This window comes from Cucurbita maxima, unplaced genomic scaffold, assembly GCF_002738345.1.
Source record: "Cucurbita maxima cultivar Rimu unplaced genomic scaffold, Cmax_1.0 Cma_Scf00134, whole genome shotgun sequence".
Lineage (NCBI taxonomy): Eukaryota > Viridiplantae > Streptophyta > Magnoliopsida > Cucurbitales > Cucurbitaceae > Cucurbita > Cucurbita maxima.
In genome coordinates, this window is record NW_019272150.1 from 118,316 (window position 1) to 140,792 (window position 22,477).

At 35.0% G+C, this 22,477-nt stretch overlaps 3 protein-coding genes across 10 annotated transcripts; all 3 read right to left on the reverse strand.

Annotated features, from left to right (window-relative positions):
- Positions 1 to 445: 445 nt before the first annotated feature.
- LOC111473603 (heterogeneous nuclear ribonucleoprotein Q-like) lies at positions 446 to 5,352 on the reverse strand. Of its 6 annotated transcripts, none has more exons than XM_023119060.1 (9): positions 5,071 to 5,352; positions 3,806 to 4,209; positions 3,591 to 3,707; positions 3,314 to 3,454; positions 3,055 to 3,231; positions 1,695 to 1,902; positions 1,247 to 1,422; positions 1,070 to 1,155; positions 446 to 977 (listed from the first exon to the last, which is right to left on the reverse strand). In XM_023119060.1, exons 2-9 carry the CDS (start codon positions 4,205 to 4,207, stop codon positions 836 to 838), a joined length of 1,449 nt encoding a protein of 482 aa, XP_022974828.1. In that variant the 5' UTR covers positions 4,208 to 4,209; positions 5,071 to 5,352; the 3' UTR covers positions 446 to 835. The 6 variants fall into 6 exon arrangements, with proteins under 6 accessions (XP_022974828.1, XP_022974824.1, XP_022974823.1 ...); XM_023119056.1 differs by having other exon boundaries at positions 3,806 to 4,264; XM_023119055.1 differs by lacking the exon at positions 5,071 to 5,352 and adding an exon at positions 4,566 to 4,792.
- A 2,800-nt stretch (positions 5,353 to 8,152) lies between these two features.
- On the reverse strand, positions 8,153 to 10,872 carry LOC111473607 (40S ribosomal protein S6). Its single transcript, XM_023119063.1, has 6 exons — positions 10,774 to 10,872; positions 10,628 to 10,692; positions 9,945 to 10,002; positions 9,748 to 9,856; positions 9,345 to 9,617; positions 8,153 to 8,512 (listed from the first exon to the last, which is right to left on the reverse strand). Exons 1-6 carry the CDS (start codon positions 10,777 to 10,779, stop codon positions 8,274 to 8,276), a joined length of 750 nt encoding a protein of 249 aa, XP_022974831.1. The 5' UTR covers positions 10,780 to 10,872; the 3' UTR covers positions 8,153 to 8,273.
- A 1,725-nt stretch (positions 10,873 to 12,597) lies between these two features.
- Positions 12,598 to 22,169, reverse strand: LOC111473601. Of its 3 annotated transcripts, none has more exons than XM_023119049.1 (6): positions 21,818 to 22,169; positions 20,532 to 21,003; positions 17,978 to 18,288; positions 17,835 to 17,891; positions 13,305 to 13,714; positions 12,598 to 13,070 (listed from the first exon to the last, which is right to left on the reverse strand). In XM_023119049.1, exons 1-6 carry the CDS (start codon positions 22,101 to 22,103, stop codon positions 12,804 to 12,806), a joined length of 1,803 nt encoding a protein of 600 aa, XP_022974817.1. In that variant the 5' UTR covers positions 22,104 to 22,169; the 3' UTR covers positions 12,598 to 12,803. The 3 variants fall into 3 exon arrangements, with proteins under 3 accessions (XP_022974817.1, XP_022974818.1, XP_022974820.1); XM_023119050.1 differs by having other exon boundaries at positions 17,853 to 17,891; positions 21,818 to 22,168; XM_023119052.1 differs by having other exon boundaries at positions 20,532 to 20,969; positions 21,818 to 22,052.
- Between the last annotated feature and the right edge of the window lie 308 nt (positions 22,170 to 22,477).

Consider the following 22,477-nt stretch of genomic DNA (forward strand, 5'->3'; position numbering starts at 1 on the left):
AGAATCTTAAACTCGACTAACTAGGGTTGTCTTATGATAAATATACGAGTTTGAGGAGCATTTTGACAAATTACAAAATGGAACAACTTGAAAACATATATTTGATCTTGAGCTTAAAATGTTAATACCAAATGATATGGTAGGTAACCCTAGAAATAAGGGACGAGCTACGTTACAGATAAGGGACGAGCTAAGTTAAAGATGGGTCATCACCTACTTTTATCCATTTTCATGCAATTGAAATCTAAAGGCTACTTTTCTAGTGAGTAGGTTTTAGGTCAAATCTTAAAATTTTAAAAAGAAAATAAATAGCAAAGAATGACCTTAGTTTTTAAGCATACATTTTAAAACCAAGCACAAGAAAACAGAAAGCAAACAAACAGATAAACCCTAAAACAATGATCTCATAGCAAATTCGTACCAACCAGGCAGTATACCCTTCGAGTTTCGACTAAAAAGTGAGAGATTCGAATTGAACGGGGAAAAGGAACAGAAAGAATCTTCTCAGAAAAAGAGATGAAGAACAATGAAGTTATCCTTTACCAGTGATTACACAGACTTTCACCTTCAAAAGGACATAAAAAAAATGGGAGAAAGAACAGGAGATTCTAAAACTGAGTAAAACTTTGAACTGCATATTGCTTATGGTACACACAATTCTCTTTGTTCAACTCTGAGCTAAATAAGAAGTGCCATAATAGCAAAAACCTCTCTGTTCTTTCTCTCATCTTGTTCGGTTTCTTTTACATTCTTTTTCTGAGTGGGGATTTTTGTTATTTCCTGTGATTTAGCCTTCTAATCTCCAGTCACACAATCCTTTTCAGCTCTTTTACCGTTAATACGGCCGATACCTTCTCCCACGGTTGACTTCATCGCCACTGCTGCTACCTCCCGATCGACTCGTCGGTCCACCTGAGCCACTGCTCCGCTCACTTCTTCTAGACCGAGAAGGTGGCATCGGTACTCCAGGTTGCTGACTGCATTCCCAAGTAATCATACATAGAATTTACTATCTTATATAGTCATATAAAAATGGATTTTGATTCGAGTAAGAGTTGTGAGATCTTACAGGACATAACCAATTCGACCATCCGGTAAAACCATTGGTACCATCTGCATTCCAGCAGGCATTGGCCCCCTACCATAAATCATTGGCTGTTCATGCAAGAAAATCCATGAGATTAATGTGGCCAAAGTCTTTTTTCATTTCATTTCTTTTGCTTCGGGTGATAAACGAGCAGATTACCTGATGCAAGCCTGCAGTAACACCATACCCACCTAAGGAACCGTATGGACTTCCGCCATAACTACCGTATCCAGCATGAAGAAGATGGTTTGAATGACTTCCAGATATATGGGAATAGGCTCCATCTGGCTTTTTATCACTTTGAGGCTTTGCAAGGACAACCTCCAACACTTGGCCTGCATAAAAAAATCTCAGAAGATTATTATTATTACTATTTTGAAATGCAGATCTCAGAAGATTATTATTATTACTATTTTGAAATGCAGATCTCAGAAGATTATTATTTCAGTCAAAAGAAGTCGAACAAATCATTTTTGAATTCACTCTTATCATCAAGGAACACAAACACAATCCCGAAATATTTTTAACGTTTCACTGTAAATAAAAGCAGATATGATTGTACATTTCAGATTTCGAATGTAAATCTCAGAGGATATAGAAATAAAACCTTCAATTTCATATTTCTCTGTCTCTTTTACAGCCTTCAGTGCACTTGACCTCTCAGCATAATGGATGAATGCAAAATCCCGTTTACTATGCCCAGCTTTCCCAGGTGGCATATTCACTTTTGTCACATCCCCATGCTGCTGAAACAGTTCTTTCAATTGCTCAGTAGTAGTATTCTCAGGTATGTTTTTCACATAAAGAGCCTTCACCTGCGAACCGCAATGTAATAGAACTATGAAAACTTACTAGCACGAACATAGAAAACAGGCAGTCAATGTCGAAACTAAACAAGTCTTTATAGCTTTCATCATCACCAATGGAACATAGAAAACAGGCAGTCAATGTCGAAACTAAACAAGTCTTTATAGCTTTCATCATCACCAATGTAGTATTCGAACTACCATGCTTTTTTAAATATCTTCCTGTGAATTTGAAAACTATATTGTATTTCAAATTATATTTCAATTCCTTCAAGTACATCTAATACACAGTCATAAAGAGAGCTGATCACGGTTAGTTAAAAGGTTCGAGGGATGGAAACAATTGGAAACATGAAGCTACTTTAATAGTCAAGTATTGTGCTGAATGCTCACTCGTTCACCAAGATGCTGACATATTGTTAGGTAGAGATTGTTCCAGAAGACAAATTTCCTGGAGATTGCATGAAACGTGTTTGGGAGTGGTTTTGAAAGGGTTAAAATCACTTTTGCCATGTTACACACGAAAACATGCTATTAATTATTCAAAATCCACTTAATGATTGATTCTACACTTTTAAACACAATTTTCATACCATAAAAATTGATTTTGAATCATTAAAAACATGTTTTAAAATGATTTTGAATACAATAAAAGTAATTTATAAAAATTGATTTTGAATCATTAAAAACATGTTTTAAAATGATTTTGAATACAATAAAAGTAATTTTAACCATTTCAAAATCACTCCCAACCATGCCCTTGTAGCATTAGCCATGGGGTCATTTAGAATTTGTTGAAGTTTGTCAGTGGCAGCCAGATCCAGTGGGATGCCGAATACTACTTTAAGACGGTTTTGAACTGAACTTAGCTCAAAGAGAAATCCAGGCAATTAAAAATTACCAAGATGACTATCTTCCTACTCACATTTCCTAACCCAATGTTCAGTTGGTCAATCAATATAATTTTGTGGGCCAGATTTTGGTTGCTATCACTTATTTAGCTATTGAAATTGAAGAAACACAACTGCACGATATACGACTTTCATCTTTTAACCTATCACATTTGTTAACCAAATTCCAGTCGATATGAAATTTCAAGGTACTTGAAAAATGCCATACAGACCCCCCCATATATTTTCTCCAAAAAGGTAACTCAATTACCTGAGAAGCAGCAGAGTTATCAGGTGTACTTTTCGGGTCAGCCCAACTAACAGTTGGGGAATTTCCATCCAGCTTAAAATTCGCGCTCGACATTTTCTGCCTTGAATAATCAGCACAGGCATTGTTATAATATAAAACAAATGCAAATCCACGATTTCGGCTTGGGTTCTGAGGATCCTGCAATTGTTCATACAGAAGAAAAAACATAAGGGCTCAATAACTATAAATTTCTAGATGATGTATAAATTTGCAACTCCACCTTAATAAGCTCAATGTTTTCAGCTCCAGGGCCAACTCCTTCTATAAGTCTCTTAAACTCGTCTTCTGTCCAACTTTTCGGGACATTACCAATAAATAATCTGTGTTTAGAATCAGACAGAGAACACCTTATCGTTTTACCCTGTCGTATGAAGGACAAACTAGAATTACATTAAAAAAATTTGGTGATGGATATCAGAAAAAGAGCAGCTCTGGCTGCTGAAACATGGTAAAGTACTTATAAGGACATCAAAGTCTTAAAGGGTCCCGACAATTACCTTAACTTCTTTACCATGCAACTCTTCTATAGCCTTTTGTGCTGACTCTTTGGTTTTAAATGATATAAATGCATAACCCTTGCTTTCACCAGAATCTCTGTCTTTTATTATCCTTATCTGCAAAACAATTGTATTACCAAAAGAACTTACCTCTAAAATCGAAGGCCCATAGAAAGAAAGATAGAGCACGAGAAAGAATAAACACCATTCCAGACCTCAAATATTTCACCTAGTGATTCACACAAATCTCTCAAATCTTCTTCCGAAACATCGCGTGAAAGTCCGCCAATAAAAACTTCAGATCCATGAGGAGGAAGGGCAAGAAGCTGAGCATGCTTCTCAAGATCATCTTCATCTAACAAAGAAGCAGACTTATCTCTATTTTCTATAGACTCTATGGATATGTTATTTCTACCATCTTCTGAAAAGTTATCTTCTGTGTTGGTCTCAACTTGATGCTCTTCACTAACTTCTTCAACGTCCTCTTCCGGACGTTCACCATCCCTCCTATCTACTCCATCCTCATCTACATGTTCTTCCACATCATCATCCATCTCTTCCATGTAATTGTCCTCTTCAAGATCCACCCGCTCCTCAACTTCCGAACCATCTGCCATGACTGCGCTATGTGGCAGATAGTGTCAACAAACAAACTTCATAAACATCAAAATCACCTGTAATATAATAAATGCATTCAAGTTCTAAATATGGATTAAACTATTAAAATGAAAATGAAACAAGATTAACACGAGTAAAATGAAAACATTCAAGTTCTACATATGGGTTTAGTTCAGTGTTGAAGATATCTAGAAGCAACAGTAATAGGAGTCCAGATTTCATAGATAAGGATAAAGAGATTGAAGAAAATTAAAAGTAAAATTCCACGTGCTTGTTCTAAGATGATGAAATTCTAAAAACTAAAACAAACGAGCTCACAAAATTAAGAAACAAAAACTATCGGAGCATAAGCCTAACTCATGTTCTATCCACCACTGTGCTTCATTTCAAACCCAAGAACAAAAAAATAAATCAGACATAGCTCCCAAAATGCCAGTCGAACAAACAGAATACAACGCAAAGGAAACGCCTCACTTTTCCAATAAACGAATCACAGAATCAAATAGCAAAAAAGAAAGCGAGAAAGGAATGGGGATTGCAAAATCCCAAACCCTATCGAAACAAAAACACACCAAAATGTAATGTTAAACATAATAAACACAAATAAGCAGAATAAATCTCGTCAACATGCTCATTCCGAGACAGCTAAAGAACCCAAAAAGGGTGTCAAACAAAAAGAAAAGAACACGACACTGTAAGAAATTCAAGCTGAAAATGGAAAGGAGACAAAAAAAAAAAAAAACGAAAATCAAACGAATCATAACCCCATCTGAACACTTTATAGTAGTGAAAAGTGAAGAGCACAGATATTGAAATAGCAAAAACAGGGGAATAACTAGAGTGCGAGTCGTGTAAGGCATACCAGTAGAGTAAATAATTGAAGGGGCTAGAAGAATTGGAATCTGGGTATGGTTATGAGCGAATTCTGGTTCTGTAATCTGGGTTGGATTTCCTTTTCCTTTTCCTTTTCCTTTTTGTTTTTCCCTCTCCAGGCTCAGAGAAAAGGGAGAATCAGAGCTGCGTTAAATCTATCAGATGAGTTCTTCCGATTCGGGCCTTTGTGAGCGGAAGAAAGACGAAGGCCCCTTCTGGGCTGAAACGACGAGGGCTTTCAAGCGGATGGGCTACACTGGTAGCCAAGTTAAATGACCAAAATGCCCTTTGCCACCAAAAATAGCTCTTCCTTTCTCTTTGCTTATAAAGTTGCTTTCCAAATGCGAGTACTCTATAAAAACTTTATTGCTCAAAAATATATTTTTTTGGATTTTTTGTATATATATATATTTATTTATTTATTTTCTAAGCATTTTTTATTATTAAAAATTAAAAAATTATTTGAAAAATATTAAACTTATAATTATATCAATTAAATTTATTTAAAATTTGTTAGATCATACCTTTTAATAATTATTCTCAGATAAATAGTTTAGATTTATACCTGATTTTCAAATTAAATGTTTAATTGATTCAATTATAAAAGTTTGTAAAATTATTATTTTAAGATTTTTATTGATATTATTGTAAATGGTTTTTTTTTTCTTCTTTATAAGGTGAATAATAAATAAATAAATAAATATTTTAAAATATGACCAAAAAAAAAAATATATATTGTGTTAAATGCGCAAATAAATGACGTTGAAAGCTTAAATCAAATTATTAAAGAGAATTTAATTTTTTGACAATCCCAATTTTCAAATATAGCAATCTAAATTTTTAATTTTAAAATAGTAATTATTTTTTTTTAACAAAAAAACTATTTTGAATACGAGCTAGGAGTGTATATACGAAATATTTTGATTTGTTGGATTGGTGCTGGGAGAAACCGTTCACAACTCAATTCAACCCTTTATTTTAGGATTGAAATTGTTTAGGTTATTTTTTCTTTAATTACTTAAAAAATTCTAAATACTCACAGTGTATTAATAATGAAATTATTATAAATCTCAAACATTAAACATTCATGAGCTACAACATATCACTAATATCGGTTATAAACGTCAAATATTTTTAATTTTCATAATAATCTTAAAAGTAAGATTGGGTTGTAACTCAATTTTCAAGTTGGTCGGGTTGACTGACTGAAAAAATATCAACCCATGAACCAACCATTATTTTTATTTTTATTTTAAATTCAACTCAATTCAAACAAAAAAAATTTCAACCCAATTCAATTTTTATAGTTCGGGGTTGAGTAGTTTGGATTCATCGGTCCTCAAATATATTCAATTATTGAACAAGAATATTAATGTACTTTTGATTTCAATTCGAACCAACTTTTAATAAGCAACAAAGTAATATGTTTGTGACATCTTAGTAAATAAGGGATATATGAATGAATCGATACCATATTTGAATGAAATCGATCATGAGAATAAGATGACTAAATAAGGGATATATGAATGAATCGATACCATATTTGAATGAAATCGATCATGAGAATAAGATGACTAGAAATGCTTAAAAAAATTGAATGTCTCAATTTATACCAACAAGGCGCACTTTTGTTTTCAGTGGCTCAATCGTAACAACACCATGGTTAAACGTATTTTTTTTATATAGCAGTTTTATGTAGGGTGACTTTCTAAGAATTTTCATAAAATGCATATGAGTGAGAACAAAACATGTTGAAAAGATTTGTGTTGGTATATTTGGATAATCTCAACTCGTAGAAGTGAAGAGCAAGTAACGTGATCATGTCATATGGGAATGTCGGGGGCCATCAGGTGTCAAATTTGGATTCTGAATCTTAATCCAAATTTTAGGCATAGATCATTACAATGTTTGTCGATTAGTTCCATTTTAATTCGAATTCATTTTGATCATTAATAAGTAAATAAGACCTAAAGAAATAAATTAACCGAATCAACCTAACCCATAAAGATTATGGTAAGGTTAGAGATAGACCAAATACTACCAAACTTTTGGTCTTTTATTCTTTCCGGATGTGAATTCAATGAAATTTTGGTCTTTTGAGTGTTCAGAAAGCTTTGACTTTAGCATTCAATAAAACCAGATGTAAAGCTAAAGTATATTAGTTTGATTGAGACATGTACACTCACCAAATCGTTGATAAAACAATTCAACTTGAGGCAAGAAAAATAATTTTCAATAACATGTTGATCTCTATTCCTATCCCTCTCTTCTCTCAGTTTCAAAATTTATAGTTTTTGAATTTCTTAGCTTAGTGTGAAATCGAAATATACCTGCCTAGCTTAATCCGTGAATCAACGAGTGAAAGTATGAGAAATGGAGTTTAATCCCGTTTATAGCATAGAAAAACCAATCAGCCGTTTCTATATGCCTCACTCTCAGTTTTGTTTCCTTTGGTTTTGATGTCTGTGTTATTTTTTTCAATGTTACAGCATCCCTGTCATATGCGTTCTTTAGCACCAAAGGGGTTGGAAATTTCAAGAGGATGAGAATATTAATTATTAACAATAAAATAACCACTTGCAAACTTAAAAGATGTCAAATTTCTTGCTAATGAATCTCATATAGAAACCTATGGGTTTGCTTTTGCTTAACATCCTTATCGACAAAAGCTAAGGTAAGTAGGTACCTATGTCTTGAGAAGAAACTCGTACTGGTATAGCTTTATCAACAAGGTACACCTTCCATTTCAGTAGCTCAATCATAAGAAATATATAGTTAAGCATGCTCCTAACAAGTGAAAGGACATAAACCCTAAACCCTATGTCACAGAAAATAGAAGATGGGATTATGAAGTGCAAAATCCAAATTCCAAATCCTAGGCTTGGAGTGTTACGCTAAACTAGCCCAATAACTAACCATCAACAATATTATTCAGCTGAAGCTAGAATTTCAAATTTTCTTTAGGTTTTAGTCTGTGTTAGTGCGAGAGATTCTAGGGAGTATTAATAATGAGAAAAAGAATAAGCGTACAATGAAGGGAAGAAAATACCACAAAGGCCTAACAAACAAAAGAATACCAAAACATTCCAGATCTCATATTATATGCAGCCGCAGAAAGTTCATTCTTCTAAAAGCAAAACAAGATAGCAAATATAAAGAGAACAGAACACTGACATAAATAATGTGAACATACTAGGCAGCAATGGATGGCTTTGAAGCAGCAGAGAGCCTGGACCTCTTCTTGGCCAAACTCTCGCTGCGACGTTCCCTTTGCTCCTTCAACCTAGAGGCCAGGAGCTTCTGATACTCAGCAGCCTCAGACTTGGCCTTCGCAATTCTCTTCTTCTTCTCAGCAATTCTTCCTCGCTTCCTCTGCAGGGTCAGTGGGGTAACCAACCTCTGAATCTTCGGGGCTTTGCTCACCTTTTTGCCTGCCAATCAAATAAATCATCAGAAACTTGATTCCATAATGAACGGAGCTGAAAAAACAATTACTATAAATGACCAAAATGAGACTGGGGAACTAATATAACACTATTAATTTTGCTTGTATTCATGAGCATCCAACACCAAGTTGCATACGGACTATACTTACGGGACAACCACCTAAGCCTACTACATTTAGTTGTCAAAGTAACTTGTAGGATATTAAATCCGTATGGCCAACATGACCATTAACCCCCACAACTCCCTTATCTCCAGCTTTAATAAGCCCAGTCCATCTACATGTAAACAGGAGCAACATTGAACAACAATGTAATGCAAGGTTCACCTAGAAACGTTGGGACTATTCAAAGAATAGATTATCATACGAATACATTCATCCAACTATCCAATTTATGAAAGAAATATCAGACCGTGACCTGTACTTGCACCATTTATCAAGCACTGCCGCAAAATCACACACATAACCACCAGCTTACTTCGTTAGTATATGACATGTTTAGAAACCACAACAGCAAAGGCTAAGGCTATGCCATGGATGTACATAACCGTGGATTGTTCGTGGACAACGAACAAGCCTTGGATAAGTTTTTTTAATTGCTCATACATTATGCTATATCTTTTACTTGCTCAAATGTTATTCAATATCTTGGGAGTTAAGTGTTAGATCATTTTGCTTCGTATTCTTATGTATCCCTTTTAACCAACTAGGAATCTTTTTTTGATCCACTGACTCCCAATCATTTTTGTAAATTTTATACATCAATAAAATTGTTTCATATAAAAAAAAAAACCGCAAAAAGCATTTGTAAGCCATACCAGATTTTGTGGTGAATGATCTACGGTATGTGTTAACATACTTTCGAACATCATCCTCCTTTGACAGATTGAAAAGTTTGCGAATCTTGGATGCCCTCTTGGGACCCCTCATTCTTGGTTTCTCAGTGTCTGTCAAGCCAGGAAGATCGTTATCACCCTTCTTCACAATAACCAGATTCAGAACAGAAAGGTCTTGGCTGACAATGCATCCACGCACAGACTTCCTCCTGCGCTCTCCATTACGCCTACCATAACCACGGAAACAAGGGGTACCTGTCCAACAAAGTTAAAACAAATGTTTTCATTACTCATGATATTGCTATAAATTATTGAAAACAAATAATGAAGGCCACAAATATGATTAAATGGTTAAACATTCACTAGTCTAAACAGTTCCCCAAACCTCTGTGTAGTAAAAGACGGACACGGCCAGGAGTCAAAACACCCTGTTTCATTGGGAATCCCTGCTTGTCACAACCTCCCATAATCTTGAAAACATAACCCTTGAATTCCTGATAAGAGAAAAATCATCCATAGTCAACTCAGAGACAGGAACTAGGAACTAACATTTCATTTATTGTAACAGATGAGAATGCATACCTCTCCAAGGGAATCTCCACTGACCTCCTGGGAGATCCTCTTGTCAAAAAAAGCACGGCTGAACAAAGACAAGGGATAATTTTAATACATAAAGAAATTTAAACTGAAGTAAAATAATGACAAACATACATACATACAAACAAACAAACAAAAAGGAAATAGCTAGAATCTTTCTTTTTGCTCATTTAAAACTCATTAAATATTGTTTCTCGAAGAAATTGCTGCTTCACTAAGAAAAAAAATAAGGGAAAGAAAAACACAAGTAATGCAAATACTGCAGATAGATTTCTAGCGAGGTCATATATAAGCTATTTGAAATCCACCGTAATAAGATTGAACGTTAACTCAAAAATTATAACTGCGAACATATCGAACAAACGATGCTAACGCTACTCTGCTCATCAGAAGAGAGTCAGTTTATTTATTATACATCTCAAATCCCCTAGTTCCAGAAAGTCTTGCTATTGGAATAAAAAATCTAAAGATATGAAGCCACGCTTAGGTAGAACTCAGTCAAAACCAAAAGATATACTTTTCAACGTTCCATTAGACCAACTCCATATAATTATGTAATGTTTATGATATGAACATTCGACTAAGATGAACAGATTAATTAATCCACATAGAATGCACATTCATGATTAAGACAACAGATTGAAGAATAAGGGAATTCGAAAGCTAACAGTTTCTGATCATCGTCGATTTCGAGCTTCTTCTGGCATCCAGTAGTCGGATTCGCAATATTAAACTATCAACACGAAAACTCAAAGTTAGCATAGCAGTAAAACTCAAGAGATAGTCAGAAAGAAAGAAATCTACGGGGTCGAACCTTCATCTTCAAGAGCTTCGATTATAGCAGTAGCGGCCGCAGAGTGGAGACGAACAAAGAGCGAGCCGGGCCTTCAACAAGGGTTTCCAATCATGCTCCTATTGGAATTTATATGGGTGAAATTATTATTATTATTCTTTTTTTGTTTTTGTTCCAAGTAAAAATAATAATAATAACCAAACAAATCGATAGGATTTTAGATTTTGTTTAAATAAATGACGTTAATTCTTGATTCTCTTAAAATTATATATACTTATATTCATTTTATTTTTATTTAAATTCATAATTTTAAATTATTTATTTTTATTTAAATTCATAATTTTAAATTATTTATTTTGAAACTACTATTAAAAATAATTTTTAATTATTTGGAAGGTAAATTTTTGAAATATTATTAAAATTGAGTTGCAAATCTTAATTAAATATTTGAAAATAAATAAATAGATGTTTTGGACTAATATTTTACTCTTATTTAAAAACAAAAATTTAAATAAATAATCCAAACATCTCAAACTAATCTAACTCAAAACCTTTTATGGTTGAAGATGAGTTGAGTTTATTATTTAATCAAAGTTATTTGGGTTAAAAAAAATCTACAACTCGAATAATTGGATTAGGTCTAAAAGATGTTTCAACTAAATCCAATCCAACCCACGAACACCCCCTACTACAATTAGTGAATTTGCAAGACGAAGTAAAAAAAAAAAAAGACTTTTTAATGAAGCAAATGAGAGGAAATGATAGATAAACGATTTTCGTTCATATATTAACAACGAAAACTTTTTAATTTTTTTTTTATAGTTAAAAGAGTATTAATATTACTTTTGAGACTCTTAAATGGAAAGATGGAGCAAGGATCCACCTATATCCACGGTGAACTCTTCTTTGACTTTCAGAGTCTAGGTATGTGATCCTTCCTACTTAGAGATTGATTAGCAAGGATCCACCTATATCTACGGTGAACTCTTATTTGACTTTCAGATTTTAGGTATGTGACCATTCCTACTTAGAGATTTATTTTCTGGTGGTCCTTTTAGATTCCCTGTCTCGTCTCTTACGCATGCGACTAAACTACTTATTAGCGGCAAGAATTAAGCGTTTGGAGACGACAGATTTTGATTTTTTCTTTTGAGTAAATAATAAGAAGCTCCATTTTAATCCACTCTAGCACGTTCAAATTCAGACCGCCTCTTGATGAGTGGAATTTTGAAGGTTACATTGCATCGCAACAGTCATAAGTTTTATTCGATGGAGCTTTTGCTATAATATAAGGTTTTTATACCTTCTCTGAATGGATGAGGAGAACCAAAATCATATTCCTGCTTCAATGTCAACCGTTTCACTTTCGGGAAGTTGCTACAATGAGGTATGAATATGATCAAACTGCCAAGGCAACCAATAGCCATTCCTAATCATATTATTCAAAAGGGTTTGCTGCTTCTGGATTTAGATATGAACTAATGCACTCAGTTGTTGATTTGGCAGGTAAACAAGATAATTTCTAGGGAAAACAAGAATCAACAACAAATCACCAATCCACACTGCATTGCAGTCCGCCCAAAACAATCATTCTTGGATTTAGCAAGGGCGCACTGTAGTTAACCAGTTAGTGGCTGATCGTGGTTCGAAAGACTCATAGCTGATGAGAATCTACCTCATTCTAAGCAAGCATCAGCTGTTCAATGTTCTAACCTCGGTGAGAATCATAACTTTTATTTTGCTGATAGGACTCTAGACTTCATCGAATTACGATTTAGAACTTAGTTGACCATGGAAACTGAAATTTTGAGGGCGTAAAGCTCCCATGGATTGTAGCCAACCACGGGTGTTTAATGCTATCTTCATATTAACATAATTAATGAATATTTGCAACATATACAAATAATTGAGTTGATCTGTGCAGGTGAGAGGGGGGAGAGCATGGCATGGAAAATATACAGTAGAAGAAGAACAATAACCACTAACAAAATTCTAACCTCCATCGACCAAATAAGAAGCAAAACAACCATCTGCTAGTCCCATTCATCCAGCTAACCTGTCACTTTCCGTTTCTGTTTCCTCATCCCGAATTTTCGCCTTCCCCGCTTTCTAGTTTTCTTAGATGAACTAGGTTTGGCAGCAGAAGGGGTTTCTGTCTTGTGTTGCATGTCAGGCTCCTGGATTCCTGAGGCTAAGTCAGCTGGAGAAGTGATTTGCTCCTCCAATTTCAGAGTCTGCTCAATAAACTGACCATTAACCTCTTCATGAATTTGCGCCTCTTCCTTGACTGCAGAATCTTGCACCAGAACTTTCTTAGTCTGCAAACATACAAGTGGATTCCATGTTTAGAGCTACAATGTTGCAAGTCCATATAAGGTGGTGAGCGATAAAAAACTTCAGCTCAGTATTAGTCCCTCGGTCTGTACGTATCAAAGATCACATTTGTTGCAAGTCGATGTAGACAAAAGCCATTATTTCTTAACTTTGATTGGAATGAAATCAAAGAGTTCCATATATTGGTGATATATTGCGATGTAGTGGAGGAAACTTACACTTCTTCCACAATCCGCACTCTGAATCATATCAGGAAGTAGCATGACCTCTCCATGACTCGTAATTGCATTTTCAGGCATAAGAACATCAAATGCGTCCTCAGACATGTGTTGTGATGCTTCATGCAAAGACCTAACGAACACATCATTTCCATCTTCTGGTGAAGCGGGATCGTCACTTGATGCAAGCATGTATATCTGATTGATTGAAGAAAACTTCATGGGATTTTCATTCACCACCTTGTCAATTCTGTTCTTCAACTCATGAACTCTTGACTGCGCAGCTTCAATTTTTAGAAACATCTCTTCCAAATTATTATCATTATCTCCTAACATAGAAGATGGCCATCCGTCAGTTGCAATTGTCTGGAAGTCATTGATGCCATCATGTCTCATATTCTTTGTCTTGTCTGTAGAGATCAGAGCAGAGAATCAAACTTACTATTGTTACCAAGAGCTCTCCGTACATATATTGTCTTTTCAAACTTAAAATGGGCTATTCTTTTAACTATGAGATACAGGCTTATTTGTTTATTAAGAACATCTATAACAATGGAAACACAAAATAAGGGTAAAAAAGTACCGGACATGATCATGAAGCTCACTCTAATTAGCATAAATAAAGGAGGCACGATTACAAGAAGTTCAAAAGTGTCGCTGTGAAGCACGAATAAGTCAAATAGGGTCCTTATGGTCGTTACAAACAAAATGATATAATTGATCATGTACAAAAAATAGAGGAGATGTCCCAATAAAGCCAAGGGGATTTAAAAAAAGGGCTCTCAATGGGCCGAAATATGCATCAAACCACAATTACAAAGCTTTATAAACTCTTTGTAAAGAGAACACCAAGTAGCGAGGTGAGTGTTCCCCTTGAAAAATCATGTTGTTTCCGTCAAATGTCTCCAAAAGAAGGCCACCACCACATTGTAGCAAAGGATCTTGGAAAGGGACAATAAATTATTAATGGGAAAGACCCAGCTAAGATTGAAACTTTTGGATAGTTCTTTCGTATCTTTCCAACCACTTCTCACAGAAATGTCATCAGAATTCACATTTTGAAACGGTTTTAGGTTTCTGTCTCCAGGGATGCCCACAAAATGATTGTCCAGGTTTCCAACAAAATCTTTAACATTTTTCGGTAAGATAAGGAGAGACTACACATCCAACATATTCTAACCCCAGCATTTGGAAGTATAGAGTAGTAGAGAAAGACGAGGTCTAGGTCTTCCAAATTCTGTTAGCAGAGATTACCTAGCATGTAAGGATGTCTCAATTGCACCATGCCCGTAACGTTTAACCCCCTGAAAACTAGGGACCAAAGAATAACCTTGAATTTTCTGTAAATTTTCTTCCAAATAGTCCTTAAAAAGGTTAACAAAGGTTTCACAATTTTTAGTAAGATGGGCAGCAAATGATTTACAGGAATAATTACGAGACTTGTCCATAAGATGGAATATCTCTGTTGGTTAAGTTCACAACCATCAAGAATACTCACCAAGATTGCCTATTCGTACTCCTCCAATGCTATTTCAATTTAAGTTATTCTAAATAAAAGACTCCATCCCCCTTCTTATAGGATTCCAAGAATCTTTTATGAAAAAGGTTTTCAAACTAGCCAGTTAGAAGAATCTGGGGACTATACCTTTTTTTTTTGATCAAAAATCTCGGGACCATGTTTTCAATGGCTGATTAGTAATAATCCACAAATCTCCCAAAAAAACAGTACATCATCCATCATCCATCATCCAACATAAACCTTTAGGAACGTCCAACCTCTTCCACTAATCCCATTATTAATAGCAGAAAACCAGAAAATCCATCGACTTCAAAATCTGCTAGCTATAACAGAGCCATAAGGAATCCAGTTTGTATTAAGATCAACACATTCATTAAGAAAGCAAGAATATTCTCGCTTAGGTTTCTCAAGCTCAAGCAGCCTACGTCAATGCAGAGAGCAGTGTGCCACTTGCACATTTTCCTTTCAATAATATTGACAGCCATACTCAAAAATCTAGGAAAGGGATAAAAAATTATTATTGGTATGCTGAGAAGGCTTTATTGTAACAAAGTGATGTAGCCTCCTCTAGAGGGAGCCATATTTTTCTATCTAGCTAGCTTGTCAGGTTCCTTTCTACCATGGTCCATGAGTTTCCTTTCTACATGGTCCATGATATAGCCTCCCCTCCGAAGGCTACCTGTGCAGGTTAATGGCCAACCAAAAGCAGCAGTTATGCCTAGTTTTCTAAGCTAGAACTTCCTCATTATCCACATAGATTCCACCTAACAATCTATCTAGAAATAGAAGATTTCCAGAGTGAAATGTATGTGGCATAAGATGCTTCTTCCAAAACCCAAGTGCAATAGATATATATCAGCTACCAATAAAATTGGAAAATCCGTTGGATGGTTACATATATTCCAGAAAATATACATCACTGTCATATCATTTATCTTCCCCTCTGCTTTACGTTTCCTTGTTTATATCATTTATTTTGTTTGGGTTGCGTCATACATTGTTTGATAGGGAGACGACGGAGGTTCTAACTCTCCTTTGTTTCATTGAAGAGGTAGAGTTTATGCCTAGGAGGAGGGATTTTCATTTATGGAGTCTTAGCACGTCTAAGGGCTTTTCTTGTAGCTTGTTCTTTCATTGGTTGTTGAATCTCTCTCCTCCTCACGAGTCTTTTTTTTTTTTGTTCATTTGTGGAAAGTTAAAGTTCCATAAAAGATTAAATTCTTCATCTAACAAGTTATCCATGGAAGAGTGAATACTCTTGATAGATTTATAAGGAATATCTTAATTGGTTGGTCTGTTGTGTTGCATAATTTGTTAGAAGGCTTAAGAAGACGTGGATGTATCTAGTGGAGATGTGATTTCATCCGGTCCGTTAGAGATCTTTTTTAGGTGTTTGGTTTTCAGTGTGCCAGCAGATATGTGGTAGGGTGATGATTGAGGAGTTCCTTTTCCATCTGGATTTTCGCGAGAAAGGAAGGTTTTTGTGGCAAAGTTGGGTTGTGCGCCTTGATATGGGGATTTGGGTGAGAGAAAAATAGAATCTTTCGAGGAGTTGAAAGGAACCCTTCTAAGGCGTGGTCCGTTGTGAGGTTCAATGTTTCTGTTTGGGCATCAGTGACGAAACTTTTGTGAGAGTACTAGTATTGTATGCTATGGAATATAAATGAAGATTTAGTAGCATGTTAGTAAGGGGCACTGTGGCAATTAGTTAAGGGTGTCTTGGTTATAAATAGGAGTGTTGGGGACCTTAAAAGGTGCAGAGCATTTTGGCGGAGCGTCCGTTCAGGGACCTGGGAGAGAGATAGTCTTCTCAAAAGGCTATTGTTATATTGTAGTTTCTCTTCGATATTGCAAAATTATCTCGTCTTTTTCTACATATTTGGGTACCTAATAGCTTTTTTGTAATTACTCTTTAACTTATCTTACTGGATTGGAGTCCCCTTCTTTAATAGGACTTCCTTTTATGGGCTTTTTTTATGCCCAGAATGAAAGTTGGTACTGCCTCAAAAAAAAAAGAAAAAAAAAGGAAAAAAAAAGAAAGAAAAGAAAAAAAAAAAAAAAGGCATCACTCTCATATTAAAGACCTCCAAAATAGGCTTTGCAGATTGACAGTCAGGTCTTTGCATGAGTTTCTTCTATTAGCAGCATGGTCTGTAAATATTGTTATGTCAGTCTTATCATGAAATCTGATGAAGACGTTATAATCAGCATCATGCTGAGCTGATTCTCTCTAAGCAGGTCTCCTTTGTAAGGCATCACATCACTTTCTTATGATGTTCTTATTCTCTTGATCTATGAAGGCTTAATTTTAATATCTTTGGCTTGGAAATGGTTTCCAACATGATAGGTAGGAACTAATTTTGTAGAACGTTAGTATAGAAATGATAAAAGAAAAGATGTGGAGCCTCCAAAAATAACTATACTCCGGTTTCTCTCTACCTCCAAACTTTCAATACCCTTCATAAACCATCTCCCGATGACAAAAATGCCTTCCTAATATTGTATTAATATTCTTAATATTTCCCTACTAATATCCCTAACACTAGTTCACCACGAAACCCACCTAGTCCTTCCTAACACCCTAGAAACGCCAAAGAATTTATGTATTGAGACTCTTTCTAGCGATCCTAGAAAAAGAAAAGCTGATTTTATGGCTCAATATTGTTAAAACTATCATCTAAGAGAAAAGGAAAATAATTGGGAGGTTCTAAGTTTTGTTATTTCTCTTGGAAGCATCTCCATAAAGATTGTAAGTTCATTTGGATCAAACGTCAAACCCACATATGGAGAAAAGAAAAGGGATAACAAAATCACATACCTTCAAAAAAAAAAAAAAAAGAAGAAGATAAACATAAATTTTTAAGAATCAAATATCAAGTGTAGAGCTAATTCATCTAACAGTCAAAGACTTAAAATAGCTTTCACTCCTCCATTTATTATTAATCCGCAGCAAAATCCTATTCAACAATGTACAATTTAATGATATCAACCGAAATAATAACTTCACTTACTTAATTTAAGAGAAGTACCTTCTGAAGATATGTCATCAGCGACAGACCTCTTCTTCTCTGGAATAACAAAAGAATACTACAATGTCATAGAGGGAGACACTAGGAAAAAAGGACTAGCATAGAAATAGTTGAGGACTTGATACCATAATATGAAAACAAATTGTGATGTGCCATATATGAAGCTACTTCAGTTGTCTCTTCATTTTTCTTCCTTTTCTTTCTTTTCATTATTCTGTCTCTTTGAGTGTGACTTGAGAATCCTGTTGACTTCACATCAAAATCTTCCGTTGAGAATTGCTCATAGACAGACTGCTTTCTTTGATCATATAATGCAAGTTCCCTATCATATTTAGACGATTGAGACTGAAGTTTCCTAATTTTCAATTCTAACCATCTACACCGCCACGTCACAGGACTTATAAACTTTTTCCAGTGATCTGTCAACTTTTTCTTCCTGTAAAGTAAAATACAAATATTAACACGTGAATATATATGAAGTTGTGAGAAAAGATAACATATTTGAGACCTTGACTTTGATTCTACGAGTCAAATTTTTTTTGCCTTGTTCTTGCAATGTCAGCCTTGCAAGGTGAAAAAGAATAGAGTCTTTAACATCTTTAGGAATGGAATAGGCAGGTGTGCCCTAACCCATGAGTCAAAACTCAACCAAGTTAAATAAAGCTAGTTGACTCGTATTTATCCTACAAAAAATGCATATTTCAAAAGATTTACAAATTTAAAAAAGACAAATTCAATTCAGTTTGGTTTGACTTCACATGGCTTACCTTTTTCTGTTCTTTTTTCTTGGGGGGGGGGGGGGGGGGGGGNATTGACGAAAAAATCAAGGGCATACAAAAAACAATCTCCTCCACATAAAAATAAAAAATAATAAAAATAAGAAAAGAGTTTGGCCCTGCCTACATAAAAAACTTCAATCCAAAAGAACAATACCAAAATTATAATTACAAAAAATACTAGAGACCGAAGCTCACAACGAAATATTAAACCTAGTCACGTCGCAAACCCTCCACACTCACTTTCTTGACCTCTCTAAAAATTCTATTGTTCCTCTCACAGCCCAAATACCCACAAAACTGCTAAGAAACTCGCTTGCTACAACACTTTGTCCTTCCTCCAAAAAGGAGGATTTAGAAGCACCTCCTCCATCATAAGGGGAAACATGCAACCAAGTCACTGACAACCAAATCAATACAAAATATACTCAGATGTGATATTTTTTATAGAGCTAGAAATCCATACATGATATTTGTGATCTTCTTTGTGTCAATTATAGTTTCATTTTGACATAACAGACTTGTTCATTACGACTTATTTGGACTACAAAAAAAGAAAAAGAAAAAAAAAAAAAAAACTTTCATTGAGAAAAAAAAAAATGAAAGAATGCAAAAGGTTCAACAATAGCTAACTAAAATGAAAAGGGCTCAAATCTAAGAGAATAAGACTTAACAAATAATTGTTTTTTGTTTTTAGAGAGATAAAGAGAAAGTAATTACAAAATTCTTTAGAAACAGATGCCCAACCAAAGGGATAAACCTAGCTAAAGATCAAACATCCTCCACTGAACACTTCACATCCTTGAAGATCCCGTTTATTCATTATAAGATGGTTTGCATAATTTTTGAAACTATGAAGTCAAATCATCCCCCTTGTAACAGACAATTTAATGACCAGACAATAAATAAATTCCCTTCTATCCCTCCTAGAATAAGTACACAACAGAGAAACCTACCATACTCAATTAGATGGGAAAGTACAATAAGCCGATAACTTAATAGAAAAAATCACGCAGCCGAACTGAATTCAAGCAACTATTGCTATCATTTGGGAGTTTGGTTGGACAGTGATCAGAGTACATCCAGAGACGAGGACTTCAATTCTCTTTTGACAAGGTTCTTTTCTTAGCTTCTGATTGAAATTCACTAGCAAAGTATTTCAGATATACGTGTCTATTGACACATCTGTGTTATAGTATATCTGTGAATTTAGGAACTATTGGTCTTTTGTCTTTTACTGTAATTTTACTATTATTAGTTTAGGGCTCCCATGTATGAGATTCTCCCATATTTTGGTCTCACAATGCCATGGTATCAGAGCACTAGGTCTTTCTGAGGGCAACTTAGGTTTTGTGAGTTATTCAAGATTTGTGAACATTAAGGGTTTGAGATTTGGAACACATTCTTGGCGGATTTGGACCATTGCCATCAGGATCCGCTGCCGCCACCACCAAGGTCCATCGCCAAAGTACTTTTTGACACCGCCAAGCCCAAAAGATAGCCCAATTGCCAATCAGCAGGGCTTCCATGCATGCTTATGCATATTTGAGTCTACTGTATAGAATGAATGTGATTTTCCAACGTTTTGGTCTCACAATAACAAAACCAAATTAGAAGAGTTGAAAAGGCTGTAAAAAAAAATTTAATCTTGAAGCAAAGACGAAAAAAGATGAGAATCATTCCATGTTAATCAATATTAATCTCAAAGGAAAACTTGAATTTGGAAGCTCAAGGAAAAAGGATAAACATTCCAATCTCTGTACAGCAATGATGGCATATGAGAATCAGTTTTCAAATCATTCATCCACCAAGAGCACAAAATTAAGCATGGAGAAAAAGTGGGGAAAAACGAACAAATAATTGAAGCACTTAGGAAAGGAAAAAGAAAAGATATATGTACTACCTTGGAAATACTTCTCTGCATCCATTAGATATAGGCTGCAAATTATTATCATCATATAATTGGGATTCAACTTCTTCGTCATCCAATAACAAACCATAATCTGTTCCAGAAACAGTATCACCAAACGAGCTTGAATATTCGGTTGAATCATTGCATTCACTACTAGGACCTCCCTCACAATTATCTGTACACCCAATAATATCAATCTCCATATCCTCACTTCTTTCGTACATCATACTTTGTTCAACAGATGGAGCTTCCATGCCATGACTTTTTTCCTGACCACTACTCGTACTCTGCTTATCCTGAGCAGCATTTTTGTCCTCCACACACCTTGAAATCTCCATCAAAGTTTCCTCCACTTTTGATCCATTTTCAGGTCTCATGCTAATATAGGCCCAAATTAAGGCCCTCTTTTGTACAATCAGGCAATTACATCTAAACAAATGAACAGCATCAGAACGCAATACACCTACACCAATACTTATTCAGAGTATATCAGAAGTACCTAAAGTACGCAAAAATATTTTAAGCCTTCCAAATGTAAATAGCATAAAGAAAAATTAAATTGAAGGTCCAACAATTGATTGTTCATATCCTACATCTGTTTCCACAAGAAGATGCTACTTATAGGTTGAAAAAAAAATAAGTAAAGAAGGACTTCATTGAAGAACTCATTAATTCTTGTTTGAAATCCATGAGCACATGACAGAAAGAACAGAATTGCCTCACTACTTTCATTCAAAAGCAAGAAGAAGATGAAGAAATTGGTCTTCACCTCACTATCAATCTTTCTTCTCGAAAAGCAAATTTCTTCTCGAAAAGCAAAGGGAGATAACGCATAGAGATTGAAAGATCAATAAACACAGATCATATAGCCAAAAATAGGACCAAGTTAGTGAACGGTAGCACAAAACACAAAAGCCTCCGGGAAGAAAATCAGCAAAGAAAAGCATTTCACCAATACAAGAAGTGAGAAACGAACAAGGACAACTATCGTTACACTCCGATCAAAAAATCAACAAACAAATAACAGTCCATGTAAGGTCAAAGGGAAAAGTTCACCATCACCCCTGAGATTCTTCAACAAATTGCATAATCCATTTGGGACAAGAAATCTTCAAAAAAATAACTCGAAAATTGAAACGTATTATTAATTAAATTTCTCGAGCATCAGAATAATGCCATGTTGACTGAACTGTGGCAACAAGTTCACACTTTCAAGAGACAAAAAGAAAATCCTCTTCCCGATTCTCACTCCTTGAACGAGATAAGGAAGAACCAACCTGGTTTGGGGGTCAATCGATTTCGAACAGTTCTTCTGCCCGAACTCGTCGATCGGCGAGTGAATCGAACGCAACGGAGGCTAGGGATAGCCGGACGACGACTTAATGAAGTCAGATCCGGCGAAATGAAGGGGAAAAATGAATGAAAAGAGGAAGAAAGTGAACGGAATTGAGCGAAAACTGTACCGTGAGAACGTGGGAAGAATTTACGCCAGAACAAAACAGAAACACAGCCAATTTTGGTTTCATTATATAGTTTTATGATGCAAAAAATGGACCCCATCATGTATTAATAATGGGGTCTACCGCCCCCTATTTTCACATGATTTTCCATTCCTGATTCATCTGTCTGGTCACACAGTGTCCAAATTAAACCCCCTCCCGCATCCACAATAAAATTCATTCCGCTTCTGATACCATCATCCTTATTACTCACCCATCACCTAATCAATATCTTAATCACCGTTTAATTATCAATTTTATCTCTTAATTTCTTAATTTCAAAAATTTTATCTATCTGGTCCATAAATTTTTTAAATTATAAATTTGGTCCCGTAATTTTAAAATTTTTGCTTAAATAATCCTTAAATTTTGTTAAACACGTTGAGAATTAGAATTTCTAAGAATGATACATGATATTTTTGCCACTACTGTTATTAG